The sequence below is a fragment of the Nuphar pumila genome, chromosome 7, assembly GCF_984573655.1.
Source record: "Nuphar pumila chromosome 7, dmNupPumi1.hap1.1, whole genome shotgun sequence".
NCBI classification, from domain to species: Eukaryota; Viridiplantae; Streptophyta; class Magnoliopsida; order Nymphaeales; family Nymphaeaceae; genus Nuphar; species Nuphar pumila.
Genome location: NC_143255.1, coordinates 110,362,445 through 110,377,684, shown reverse-complemented (window position 1 = coordinate 110,377,684; position 15,240 = coordinate 110,362,445). Strand labels below are relative to the sequence as shown.

Below are 15,240 nucleotides of genomic sequence, written 5' to 3'. Positions count from 1 at the left end.
TTGTGTCATGTTGGTGACTATCGGCCCTGAGAGTGGTCAATTGTATTGATGCATGTATCACAATAGTTTTTATTGGATATGATACCCATTGCGGAACTCTTTTCAAAGGATTCTCTATGAGGGTGTGCATTACCAGATCAAGTAATCCAGCTAGAGCGATAAGTCTCTGTGAAGAAATGCATTGTTCAAGAGCGGGTAGCCTGCGAAGATGGTATATTCCTGTGAGAAAGTGCATTATCCAAGATCAGGCAGACCATCAGTCTAGGGCGGTAACTCCTTGTGAGGTTGTACATTTTCCAGACGAGGTGATCCGACGTAGATCTTGTAAATCTTTATTATGATTAAACAAAATATTATGATAAATTATAGTGATCTTCTGAGTTGATTGAGATAGTCAATTATGAATCTATAGTTTTGGCTTTTCTGTTATAGCATTATTATATATTGAACTCAGATGTGAGAATCAGATCCTTATTTATTTTAGATCTTGATATGAGGTTATCATTGTGATGCTTATGTTAACGTATAGGTGACACACCTACGAATGATTAGTTTTGACTTATTAGGTGAATGATACATCACGCCTACATAGTTTTATTGCAAATGATTGCATTATGATTGTCTGAGTAAATATATCATACCTATGTATCATGATTGATGTGTATCATGAATATCTAACTAAATTACTTAGAATGTATGTGTGTGTGTTTCACACTAGAATGGTCAATTCACACTAGAATGGTCAAATATGATTTGATTTATTGTTTATAAGAATTATGAATGCATATGAAAATGATGCAATGATCTGAATGTCTTAAATGTATATATATATATATATGCAATGACTTGTATTACTTGAATGCATATAGATTATGTGTTATTCTGTGAGTCAATGTTGAATAAAATATTAAGTGATGAAATGCTTTATGTTCGAATGCTTGAAATGAATGACTCATAGGACGTTGTTTATTTGTCTATCACCTGGAGATTGATGAATAATATATCATGTCTTTACTTTTAAATGCTTGATATATTTTCTTTAAGTTTGAGTTTGGGTTGTTTTACTAGACTTTAGCAAGTTTGACCCTGTTTTATGGGGGACAAGTAATGCCGGTAAAGTATAATGAGTAGTTGGAGCAAAAGGCTGGTCGAGTTGCATCCTTGAGGGTCTACTCTTACCTTGCGATCTTGGTATTCATGATCTTTTTGTTTTAAGTACTTAATAATGTAAAGACTGAAGTATTATTTTTATACTCTGATTTGAAATGAAATTAAAACTCTTCATATTTCAGTCTTATATTGTATGTGGTTTAAAATGTATATATCCCGTACATTTTGATTTGATTGTTATCTTTAGTGTAACCTCGCTCAAAGTCTTAACCATTTTTTAAAATTGTTTCTGTATTATAAGATCTGATTTACTTATACTTATCAAAAAAAAAATTGGCCTTGAAATTTTAAAATTTGAACAATAATTAAGGTTAAAATTTTGGGAGTATTACAAAATAATATCAGAGCAGTTTGGCAACAGTGGCCACGAGATGCGAGTAAAATGACCATCGCAGGTAAGGTATCCATTTTTAAATCTTGTAGATGCACATATATGAAATGTGTCAATATTAAATGTGAAACATGTATGATGTTCGATGTTTAAAATATTGTTGATGTTAACTTAAAAATATGCTTAAGACTCATATTTATTATGTGATATTTTCTTCGCCAGATGGTTTGAGTAAGAAGGGTCAATGACTTGATGAATACTCTCACATATTTGAATGATTGTATAAATTTCGATGACGAAATTTCTTTTAAAGGGGTTGGATGTAAAACCTATAATTTTTAAGGATTATTAATAAATAAAAAACTTATTTTTTATCTCTAAATTAGAAATGTGTTTCTAGCTTTTGAATTTCATTTATTGATATATTACATATTTATTTATTTATTCAAGCCAATTAGGGCATAATTTGCATTTATAGAACTATTTTGGAGTATAAATCACTATTTATATATATATATTATATTTAAATATATTTTTTATTGAATTTATAAATTATTAGAGTGTATTTGTGTGTTATGTGGCTCTTGGTAATAATTTATAGGGTAATTTGCTATTTTTGGTTAACCTTGTTATTATTAACATTTTTTGAGTTTTTTGCATTTGCGATCGCACACGAATGGTTTGTTGTATTGCTTGGGTAGCGGTCTTTGCGGACTTCGAAACCCCAAAGTCTTTTGGGTATCGATTAATTGTTCTGCACATTATTAAGGTAAGATACCTTAACTGAACTTATAGAGAGCATGTTTAGGCACTAATTGTGTAAGCATGATTATGTTGTATTGAATATATAAATAAATTACAAATACAAGTTATGTTCACATACTTCACTTAGTTAAGGATATTTAGGACTCTTGTGATTGTAGTTCAGAGATCATGCTTGTCATGATTGTAGTTAGCAGAATATGGAGTGTGTTTGCTGCAGGTACACATGTGTGTGAGTTTGAATCTCCGTGCACTTATGAATGTATACTATGTACGCAATGTTTGCCATCATACTTTGGTTTGCGCATACTATATTGTTTTGTGTGTTCGTATAAATTTGATACATTATGCACATATAACTACTATGAATGTGTGTAAGTCATGTTCGATGCATACTGCGAATGATATAAATTATTTTAAACTTGTATGTCTTGCTTGTTTGAGAAATATATATGTATGATGTACGGTAGGATGGTCAATGAGATTTTGACCAACCCTTATACAATTATATCTAAGGTGATATATCGATTCTTGTAGTGAAAAATGCATATGACTTTTATCGTGTGTACAAATCTTGAACTATATAGGAGTTATGTATGTTGAGGTTTAGTTGCTTCGTATTATGAAATATACATATTCACGTATTCATGTATAAAACTCATGTTTTGTTTACACATGCTTAGAGGTTTAATTTACGAAATGTAATATTTTTTATGGCGATGATATGGTGTGTAGGATAATATGCTTATGTATGATATGATTTAAATGCCATGTGATATAAAATTATGAAGGCATGCGATAAATGTTTAAGTTCAATAGTGAACTATGGTTCATGAAACCATATTGGTTAAATGCGTGATTTTATGATTTAAGTGCCATGTGAAGTGATTTATGATGTGATGCATATTGATTGTATACATGTTTGTGTCATGTTGGTGGCTATCGACACTGAGAGTGGTCAATTGTATTGATACATATATCACAATAGTTTTTATTGGATATAGTACTTGTTGAAGAACTCTTTTCAAAGGATTCTCTATGAGGGTGTGCATGACCAGATCAGGTAATCCTGCTAGAGCAATAAGTCTCACTAAGAAAATGCATTATCCAAGAGCGGGTAGACCGCGAAGATGGTATATTCCTGTGAGAAAGTGCATTGTCTAAGACCAGACAGACCATTCATCTAGGGTGGTAACTCCATGTGAAGTTATACATTTTCCAGACGAGGTGATCCGGCATGGATCTTGTAAATCTTTATTATGATTAAACAAAATATTATGATAAATTGTGGTGATCTTCTAAGTTGATTAAGATAGCCAGTTATGAATCTATAGATTCGGCTTTTTTGTTATAGTATTATTATATGCTGAACTCAGATGTAAGAATCAGATTCTTATTTATTTTAGATGTTGATATGAGGTTATGATTATGACGCTTATGTTAGCGTATAAGTGACACGCCTACGAATGATCAGTTTTAACTTATTAGGTGAATGATACATCACGCCTTCATAATTTCATTGCAAATGATTGCATTATGATTATCTGAGTGAATATATCATATCTATATATCATGATTGTTGTGTATCATGAATATCTAACTAAATTACTTAGAATGTATGTGCGTGTGTTTCACACTAGAATGGTCAAATATAATTTGACTTATTGTTTATAAGAATTATGAATACATATGAAAATGATGCAATGATCTGAATGTCTTAGATGTATATATATATATATATATATATATATATATATATATATATATATATATATATATATATATATATATTATTTATTTATGCAATGACCTGTATTACTTGAATGCATATAGATTATGCTTTATTGTGTGAGTTAATGTTGAATAGAATATTAAGTAATGAAATGCTTTATATTCGAATGCTTGAAATGAATGACTCAGAGGACGTTATTTACTTGTCTATCACCTGACGATTGATGAATAATATATCATGTCTTTACCTTTAAATGCTTGATATGTTTTCTTTAAGTTTGAGTTTGGATTGTTTTACCAGTCTAGCGAGTCTGACCCCGTTTTATGGGGACAGGTAATGCAAGTAAAGTATAATGAGTAGTTGGAGCAAATGGTTGGTCGATCTGCATCCTCGAGGGTCTACTCTTACCTTGCGATCTTGGTATTCATGATCTTTTCATTTTAAGTACTTGATAATGTAGAGACTGAAGTGTTGTTTTTATACTTTGATTTAAAATAAAATTAAAACTCTTCATATTTCAATCTTATATTGTACGTGGTTTGAAATTTGTATATCCTGTACATTTTGATTTGATTGTTATCTTTTGTGTAACCTCGCCCAAAGTCTTAACCATTTTTTAAAATCGTTTTTGCATTATAAGATCTTATTTACTTATACTTATAAAAAAAAAATTGGCCTCGAAATTTTAAAATTTGAACAATAATTAGGGTTAAAATTTTGGGGGCATTACAAATTTATATTGTATTGGTAAAAAATTGATTCCCAACTAACACGATTTGGATTTTTTTCAAAAAAATAAAAAATGTTAAAAAATTGTTTTAAAATATTTTATAATACTATTTAAATTTTTTTATGACATGTGTTATCTTCTAGTTAAAAGTTAGATGATATATTTTAATTTAGTTGAAATTCCCTTAAATTATTCAATAGTCTGTCTAAAATCAGTCTCGATTTACTTTGGTGTTCTTTTGATTATAGTGGGATTTAATATTATGATTTCTTGCTATTACAGAGCGAGTATAGTGAGTCTTTGGGTTTGGATGTTAGTATTTGATCCATTTGATTTTAAATAAGTAGGTAAGGTTTGTATGAATCAAGGTCCACTAATTGTTTCTAACCCAAATCCAACTATAGCTCCAAACCTAAGAGAAGATTCAAATCTAGATCCAATTAATAACCCAAAATTCATATGGTACCCCAAATCTAGTGTTACGGTGGACACTTCAGTTTCTAAGCCATATATAGTGATATGGCAGCTTAGGTTGCTGATCATGAGTGAGCCCTTCTTAAGATAAGTATTTGCTTCTTTCAGAGTTTCTAAAATTGAAATGACATTTCCAACACATGACATCTATCAACACTCGAATGAATAAAAGCAAGTTAGTGGAGCCCACAAGAGAGGGTGTCTCCCCCTCTATTGAAGCATTTCCCTCCTAGAAATAAAAGAACGTGGAGAGTATGATTATTCTTATTTTATTATTTTTTATGATTTTAAGAAACTCGACTTAATAAAGAGTCATATTAACCAACGAGGTAGTATCTCATATAGTAAGCGGGCTCTTGTGTCAAGCTGAAGGCCTAGGATCAAATCTCTTTGCCACATGGGGCGGTTGTTGTTTTGATAGGAGTCTGCCTAACCCCGGATTAATTATATAAAAAAAGAGAATAATCTTAAAAATGAATTCTAGACTCTTTTCTCTAGTTTAGTACTTTTTTTAAGGCAAGCTGAAGTTAGGGAGACTCCCATAAGTTATTATTCAATTGTATAACTGGGGTTTTGAACCTACAACGTCACACCACAAGGACATATGCACTAAAATCTCCTACCTACCATGCGGGCCCCTGTTGGTATTTTAGTTTAGTTATTCTTACCAAGTATGACTCTCTTTTTTTACAACTATAGAGTGTTTTGGTTTCATAGTTTAACTTAATTTTAAGAATTAGAACTGGACTATTCCAGACCTCAAGTTTATAAATAAAAGCTTGATAATTTCCTTATAATAAATTGAATTATGAAATAAATTTGACTTTTTATAAACATCTCTCTTCTCATTTTCTCTCTGTCTGCTCTCTCACCTCTCTCACATTTCTCTCCCTCCTCTAAGCAACTAACGTGAATCTCAGCTCTCACTCTAAGGTTAGTCACACATTTATAAGGACTCAAGCTCTTCTAGCTCCTAGACACCATTTAGAGGTGTCATTCATTCTGGTAATCCGACTTGGTGCTTCTCTTCAGTCATGGCTCTGTTGATCCAGTCTCTTGTTAATATTCTCAAAGATATACCTAAGCTAATACAGTTTTTGGAGCCTCTCTGAACTGTCCCACAATTTGAAATTACTAGAACACCTAAAATTGCACTTATCGAGTAAGTGTCGTTTGCCTACCAAGACAATTCTAACTTTCAAAACTGACATACATCTATCTTAATGCCTCAACTTCTCTTTAGACTTTCTTCTATGCCCCTAGAACCTTCGTTAACTCGACCAATTCCTGATTAAGCCTTTGACTCAATCTTTCACCTGTTGAACCCAACTACCCAAAACAGACCTACTTGATTTAGTCCATAGTTCATATTTAAACTATGTAACTATTCCATACCTTTTTCAGTTTTTTCACCTATTTCAGGCCATAATCAATTATTTTAGGCCTTTGCATACATCTTTAGGTATATCTTAAAGCCTCTGATTCATACTCAAACTCATCGAATCTCAGTTCATGAATATCCAAACCGTCGGTTCTTTGCCTACAACTTATGTATGACAACTTTGGAATGCTATGTCTTCTCAACCACTCTCTAGATTTGAGTGATTTTTTGTGCTTTGGAAAGCTATTGATTAGGAGCATCTTCTAAGCTTAATTATGTTCAAAGAAGTAGTCTGCAACAAGGTTTGAATTTTAGTTAAAGATAGTGGTAGGCTAGGCATAATATATATAACCCACAAGTCTCGACATCAAAATTACGTGCCTAAAATTCGAGACGCAACAGCCGGTTGGTTCTGATCTTGCGGCAAGGGACACCCTCATTAATGTTCACAAGTCACCACCCTACTCTTACGAACCGGCCCACCTGAAAGTTTTGAAAAAGAAAACTTTAAGGGCATGTTTGGTCAAACTACATTGGTGATCCCTTTGGAATCTGGTAGCCGGAATGGGCGTTTATGCATTAGAGATGAGGGAAGTGCGAAGCAGGTTATATGTCCCCCCCCGAACAGGGCAGTTAGCTACATCTCATGTTCGGGGGGTCCCAAAGAGCACCACGTATGTAAGCATGTGCGTCTCGTATCCCCATGTTTGTCAGCATTAATTAGCGTTGGAGTTTGATGCGATTGCAAAGACTTAAGTACCCTCTCCTCCATTGGTGCCAAAAAAAATGACGATTCTTGAAAAGGAGTGGTTGTAAATACTTAAGTGCCCCGAAGATGATTATTTAAGACCCAGTCTCTGCACTGCAGGATTATCCGAGAAAGAAATCTCCCCTGGAGGAGGCCATGAACATCAACCCTCTCACTCTCTCTCTCTCTTCTCTTTCTGCTTCTGTGCACATCCAGCAGAAGATCCTACATTGCTCCATCAAGCACCGACTGACCTGCACATTGATTGTTGTGGAGCCTGATTCGGAGTTTTTACCCTTACAGAAGGAGGGTTTGGGGGCTCCTCCCAGCATGGGTAGCATCATTCAACTAAATGAGTTGTAGATCCTGATTCAGAGTTTTTACCCTTACAAGAGAGGGGTCTGGGGGCTCCTCCCAGCGTGGGTAGCATCATTCAACTTGAAGAGTTGTAGATCATGATTCAGAGTTTTTACCCTTACAGGAGAGGGGTCTGGGGGCTCCTCCCAGCGTGGGTAGCATCATTCAACTTGAAGAGTTGTGGAGTCAGATTCAGAGTTTTTACCCTTACAGAAAGGGGGGTCTGAGGGCTCTTCCCAACGTGGGTAGCATCATTCAACTTAATGAGTTGTGGAGCTTGATTTAGAGTTTTTTCTCTTATAGGAGGAGGGTTTGGGGGCTCCTCTCAGCGTGGATAGCATCGTTCAACTTGATTCGTTGTGGAGCCTGATTCAGAGTTTTTGCCCTTATAGGAGAAGGGTTTGGGGGCTCCTCCCAGCGTGGATAGCATCGTTCAACTTGATTCGTTGTGGAGCCTGATTCAGAGTTTTTGCCCTTACAGGAAGGGGGTTTGGGGGTTCCTCCCAGCGTGGGTAGCATCGTTTAACTTGATTCATTATGGAGCCTGATTTAGAGTTTTTGCTCTTACAGGAGGGGGGTCCGGGGGCTCCCTCCGACACGGGTCTCGGGTGTCGTGGTCAAAAAATGCACTGGGTGTCATGGTGAGAAAGACATATGTTTGTTCCAAGCAAGGTTGGAAAAAATCAATGGAAAATCCAACAAGGTGCATGCCAGAATCAAGATGTGGATGTCAAGCGAGAATGGTGTTGTGCAACTCAAATAACACAGAATAATAGGGGTCTGGTTTTTAGTTAAAATGAGGAATGAAATGACAATAGAAATCGCTGAAAATTTACAGGAATAAACTAGACTCAATAACGAAGACACCATTTTTTACGGATTTGGAATATGATTTTCGGTTAGGGAGATATGGCTCTGACAAGTTGGTCCTAATTCGGGTAGCGATTTACAGTGATTTGCTTACTGAATAATACTACAAATGGCTATAATGATTTGCGGAAGACACTAAAAATCGCTATAGTGAGATCCAACAACACTATAAATCACTGTGGGGCTCGTTGGAGACCCAAAAACACTATAAATTGCTATAGTGATTTGCGGAAGACACTACAAATCGTTGTTGAAAAGTCGGATAACACTATAAATCGCTGTGGGGCTCGTTGGAGACCGAAAAACACTATAAATCGCTATAGTGATTTGCGAAAGACACTACAAATCGTTGTTGAAAAGCCGGATAACACTCTAAATCGTTGTGGGGCTCGTTGGAGACCCAAAAACACTATAAATCGCTATAGTGATTTGCGGAAGACACTACAAATCGTTGTTTAAAAGCCGGATAACACTATAAATCGTTGTGGGGCTCATTGGAGACCCGAAAATGCTACAAATCGCTGTAGGAAAGCCCGATAATAATACAAATCGTTGTTGGAAGGCCCCAAAAAATAGTTAGTCTATTGGTCATACATGGCATCTAGATGACCATGAGCCTCATGCATGGACTCATGCGTTAAGGAGAGAGTTGGGCTCACTCTCTGCTTAATGATCGATGGGTTGCCTATATACGTGGGCATATCAAATGTGCCCCATTTTAAAGTTATTCAAAACAAATTTACCTTTTATGAGGAAAAATCGCATGCATGACACAAATGCAGGAAAACGACTACCCAGGGGAGGAAAGTTTATCTTCATCTCCTGTCAATACAAGAATTTTGCAGATTAGCGACGGACGCTATCCGATGCTAATCCATCACAAATCCATCGTTGAACTGTTTGGCGACGACTTAGCAATGGATAGCGTCCATCGTAATTTTTTGGTCGCTAATTAGCGACATGACTGATCTATCGCTACTTTCATCACTAATTCATGACAGATTAGCAAATGTCATGATCCGTCGCTAAATAAGCACTGGTTTGGTTTTGCGACAGATACATATTCATCGCTAACCCGTCACAAAAAATTAACGACGAATACATATCCATCTCTAATATTCGTCGCCAATTTAGTGATGGATTAACGATGGATTATATTCTGTCACAAAACATCGGTTGATTCAGTTTTCGAGACAGATAAATATCCGTCCCTAATCCGTTGCTAAATTGGCGGCAGATATTATTCACCAACAAATACCATGGCCATTTTGTGATTGAATTTCTTTGGAAAATTCATCGTTGAATATTAGCGATGGATAATATTCATCGCTAATCCCGGCGCCGGGGGGGAGCCGCGCCGGGGGGAGCCCCCAGACCCCCTCTTGTAAGAGCAAAAACTCTAAATCAGGCTCCACAACTCATCAAGTTGAATGATGTTACCCACGCTGGGAGGAGCCCCCAAACCCCCTCCTGTAAGAGCAAAAACTATGAATCAGGCTCCACAACTCATCAAGTTGAACGATGCTACAGTCAGTGTACAGGTCAGTCGGTGTTTGATGGAACAATGTAGAATCGTCTGTTGGATGTGCACAGAAGTAGAGAGAGAAGGGAGAGAGAGTGAGAGGGTTGATGTTCATGGCCTTCTCCAGGGAGAACTCTTTGTCTTCCTTGATTTCTTCTCTAGAGAAAGAGAGAGTGTTTTACAGTGTTTTACGGAGAAAGAAGAAGAAGACTTTGAAGAGTCAACATCATCCTCGACTTTCTGGATGGAGGACATGTTTGTCCTTTTTTGAACTGTTTGTTTTTTCTTTTTTGAATGAAAGGCATTTTTGTTATTTTCTCAAATCATCGCTTTATGAGAAGAATAGCAAGAAAGGGTACTGAAGTCTTTGCAACCACACCAAACTCCAATGCTAAGTGATGTCAACATACATGGGAATACGAGCCCCATGTGCTTGTATACGTGGTGCTCATTCAGACCCCCGAACACAGACGTGGGATTCAGTGAATCATCAGGGGAGAACATACACCACCCTGTCGGGGAAGTAAGGCCCTTTCTCCTCTGTATTTACACTAAAGAATGGATTCGACTGCTGTCACTGCCTCATATGGATAATCTCCATAAACTTCCATCCCAGCCACAGATTCCAAACCGGGCCTAACATCTTCAAGCACGACTTTCCAAGCCTACTTTTCAAACACAGCCCGAGTCAAGGCAACAATTTCCTTGATCTGCGCGTAAAGGTCAAGATCACAAGGACGGTCATTTAGGGCTTTAGGGGCCCATGTCCAGGACTCAAGAGTCGAAACGCGACACTTACATGCCATGTATAAAACGTAATTGCACCTGATCTTTTCTCTTCTCGTATTCACACCGTCCATCTATAAAACACAAGCACACACATACGGACCATAGGGAGAGAGAGAGAGAGAGAGAGAGAGAGTCATCTTATCCAGCCATAGGTGCCATGAAAGAATTCCTCCTCCTCCTCCTCCTCGCTCTCTTCTCGACCATCCACACGTGTGCACGAACGGCCACAGCACTGGGGTTCAAGTGCTCCTCCCCCTCCACACACACGTGCGAGGCTTTGGTGGGTTACGTCCCGTCGAACACCGCCACTCTCTCGGCCATCGCTGCCCAGTTCGGCCTCCGCTCTTACGCCTCCCTACTCGGCCCAAACTCCCTCCCCCTCAATACCTCCGCCCACCACCGGATCAACTCCACCACCACGGTCCGGGTCCCCATCCCCTGCCGCTGCACCAACGGCACGGGCTACTCGGACCGGAGCCCAGTGCATACTGTCAAGGACGGAGAGTCCCTCTACCTCATCTCTACCATGGTGTTCTCGGGCCTGGTTGACTACCCGTCCATCGTCGACGTCAACCGGATCCCGGACCCCAACACGATCCACAACGGGCAGAGGCTGTGGATCCCACTCCCCTGCAGCTGCGACCAGACCCGTCACACCTTCCCGGTCACGCACTATGCCCACGTCGTCGCATCCGGGTCTGACTTGAACGGCATCGCGGCCGAGTTCGGGACGGACGTGTCCAAGATCATGAAGCTCAATGACATCACGGACCCGACCCTCCTCTTGGCCGGTCAGGTCCTGGACATCCCCCTTAGAGGTGAGTGAGTTTGGGTTTCCGTTCATTAATGGGTCGGATCAGGGCTGGGCCCAGATCCACTTTGAGGAAAATTTCAAAAAAAAATGTGATTTTATCCGTCAAATGAAATATGTCACTGAATTTATGCTTTTACCGACATTAAAAAACATTTATTTTTAGAAAAATTTACAATAACACGCGAAATTTTGGTCTATTTATAAATACTGCCTAACTTTTGAGATATTACAAATACACGCCTAGTTAACAAAGCAGTTCTCAAAAGTTATGCATGTATTTGTAATATTTCAAAAGTTAAGTTGTTTTTTGTAAATAGGACAAAATTTAGGCATGTTTGTGTAATTTTTCCTTATTTTATTTTCATGTACTGTTTGTTTGTTTTTTTCTCTTTTTTTTTCATATTTATAGGCAAGCTTGTCATATACTTTTTGAATTTTTAAATGTGTTTATCACTTCTATGATTTTACCAATAAAAGCTTGAAATTGGCATCCAAATAATTGTTGTCTTCAACTTTTGTGACCATGTCTCTCGCCAATCTAAATCGAGCCCCCTCACTTTTATTGTATGTTAAGAAGGCCTGATATATTCTATTTTATATATATCATTGCAAGCTTCTCACTGACTTCATTTCCTTGCAGTTTGTTCATCTACAATCCGTAATACATCGTTGGATAGGTCTTTAGCGGTGACAAACGGCAGCTATGCTCTTACTGCAAACAACTGTGTTCAGTGTAAATGCAGCAGCACTTGGCAGTAATTTCCTAAACTCTCTCTTCATGTTGGATCCTGGTACAGATCAAGTGTGATTATTGGGTCTCACACATGAAACCCATAAGCCAAAGATGGATCTAGGTATTAGATCTAGATTAATGGGTATGATAATAGTGGCGGGCCCCACATCACATCGGATTTTCAACATGTTAACCGTAATTCAGGAAGATAAGTATCCCAACCCCTGCCTCTGTAGGCACACAAAGAGCTCAATATTTCTATCGAGAAATTCTTCTGAAGCAGATCGTTAATCTCAACCCTATTCCCTTCTCCTCGCCTTCACTGCACACACCATGGTCCTAAATCCTACAGATTCATTAGTAATGAAACTTTCTATATTTTTGGTTTCTAATTTTTGAAGGGTGCCCTATTTTCTTGGGGATAGTTTTGTTCATTAGTAACCAAACAGAAACTCTCTCTGTTTGGCTTCTAATTTTGGGGTGTCTTGTTTTGGTGGTGTGCATGATTTCAGATTACATTGTGAGCCTAACCCAGTGGCTAATATGTCCATGTGCCCATCCATGAAATGCAAAGGCGCAGACCTTGTCCTGGGCAACTCGACCCTTGGAAGTGCCTGTGAGTTGACATGTTCATATGCTGGTTACACAAATCAGAGCATCCTCACAAAAATGGCCACCGAATCAACATGTGCCGCTTCACGTAAGTTTGTCATACTCGTAATGATTACTAAATATCACAATGCCTAGTCTAAATTCAAATCCCATGAGCTTCATCCCTTCTGCAAGCTGAAGCTGAAGTGTGGTGACCCCTGGGAGAAAAGGGTAAGCCCACGAAGTTTTAGTTTTATGCTGCCAGGACAGTGATCATAAGTACTGCAGGCAGAGCCAGCGTTGCTAGGTCTCTGATCCTAGGGGGCTGTTTCTTCGTGTAAATATCAAAAAAGAAAATGTGCACAGTATGATTTGGGGATAGTATATCAAATATGCACTTGTTAATGCCTTCACTGCATAGTTTGAGACATCATCAAAACTTCAATTAGTTATGAAGACCAGAAATTGCAAGCAGTCGTTTTGGAAGCTCCTATGTATTCTCAAAAACTTGCCTTCTTAGAAACTAAAAACTAGTACAAGTGTGTATTTGCCACATTGTTTTCTTGGGATTACTGAACAATGTTCTCTGCCTGGATTTAAGATGTTCTTACTAATTTTCATCCTTATACTAATACTTTTATGATAGATCAGTTCTGTAATTGTACAATAGAACTGCTGAAGATTCCCTGACAAATAATCTATGCTTCAATTTCAATAAATTTAATTAATTGTTCTTAAATACAATATTAGTACAATCTGTTCCATAGTTCTAAAAATTTTAATTCAACTATACTTATCTCTTCTTGCTTCGCATAGATCCAAAAGACTGCTGCTTTTTTATTTTCTGCATCTATATGCCAGTTGTCCATCCAACAAGCTTGGAACAGACACACACACACACACACACAGGGCCGTGTGAAATGCATAGTATATTCAATAAAACATTATGTATACAATAGGTATAATGAATTAGGTATACATTAATAAATGGTATCCTCCTAAAGAAAATACATTACTAAATGGTACAAGAATCCTTGAAATTCTGTGGCAGTTAGAACGTGGAATGAGCCTAGTATTAATTTAATGTGGGATTGGGAGAAAATTAGCGTTAACATCCTCCTTTGCATGTTTTCTTTGTTACAATGGTAACAATCTTTTCCCTGAAATGCAGCTGCCCCAGCTTTGCAACCTGCTAGGGTACCCGGGGGAACCCCTGGCCCAGCTTCACAACCTAATGGTGTGAACGTGAGTCCCCCAATCCTGCAACCAACAGTGGGTCCAGCAAATTCTGCGCAACGGCTACAAGCAGCAAAATGGGGATGGCAATTGAGCTTCTATATTACCTTAAGTTTGGCTGTCTTCTACATTTCATGGAGAAGCAAAGAGATGAGTTGAATTTGGGACTGATTAACAGCTTGTGGTCTCAGTTTCTAGCTTGGATAGTTTTGTTCCGTATAATTGTCTGGTCTTATTGTATTTTAAATTGTTCTTCTCTGTATTGGGGAACAGCGGCAATGTTGTATTATTTGGATATTAGAAATAAGGACATATACTGTAATTTTTGTTGTTTTAGTTTTCCCAACCAACTTTAGATTCCTCTGCTAGCCTTTCAGTTCATATGAGAATACTGTGGGAATTGGAATTCTCGTACATCAGAAATTGGATTTCATTCACAGGAATTGAAATTCAAATTTCCAGGAATTCTTCCACTCTTAATAATCGTGATTCCTTTTCAAGAATCGGAATTCAAACGTCATGGGAATTGCGATTCCTATAAGAAAGTCTTAACAAGAAGGGAAAAAAAACCAGGGTGGGAGATCATGAACCAATCTTCCCATAATGCCACCTACTCTAATACAAACCAGTTCGTACAACAAACCTTAAACAAATACCAATCACAAGAAAAGAAGAAATCAACGTACACAATCAATACGTGGAAAGAGAAACGTGAACACAAAAACAGTTTGCTGGTTGATCATTGAATATAGGATTGGCCCTTTATGTCTACATAGCTTTATCACCAGAGGAAGGTGGTGGGGGGTGCTTCGGCTCCTCGCTGGGCCGAGGGGGGACCGTCGGCGCTCCGAGTTTCGCTTGCTGTAGGCATGCTTGGTTGTGCCTGCGAACCTTGCTCGGTCCCATAGAGCCCTCCACCACCATAAGCCCATTGAGTCACCGGTAGCATCTTGGACATTGGCTTCTTCTGTTCTTTTCTTCTGTTTTCTCTTGATTCATG

General features: G+C 37.8%; 1 protein-coding gene across 1 annotated transcript; it reads left to right on the top strand.

Annotated features, from left to right (window-relative positions):
* Nucleotides 1–11,000: 11,000 nt before the first annotated feature.
* Nucleotides 11,001–14,608, top strand: LOC149832911 (lysM domain-containing GPI-anchored protein 2-like). The gene is made up of 4 exons (XM_090012638.1): nt 11,001–11,684; nt 12,321–12,435; nt 12,926–13,113; nt 14,176–14,608. The coding sequence occupies exons 1-4, from the start codon at nt 11,024–11,026 to the stop codon at nt 14,397–14,399; spliced, it is 1,188 nt and encodes a 395-aa protein (XP_089868764.1). The 5' UTR covers nt 11,001–11,023; the 3' UTR covers nt 14,400–14,608.
* Nucleotides 14,609–15,240: the final 632 nt, after the last annotated feature.

Excerpts from the sequence above, each read along its gene's own strand:
- LOC149832911 (XM_090012638.1), top strand. The coding sequence starts at position 11,024 with ATGAAAGAATTCCTCCTCCTCCTCCTCCTCGCTCTCTTCTCGACCATC. Across the intron at positions 11,685-12,320 it reads CCTGGACATCCCCCTTAGAG|TTTGTTCATCTACAATCCGT; the intron begins GTGAGTGAGTTT and ends ATTTCCTTGCAG. Across the intron at positions 12,436-12,925 it reads AAATGCAGCAGCACTTGGCA|ATTACATTGTGAGCCTAACC; the intron begins GTAATTTCCTAA and ends GCATGATTTCAG.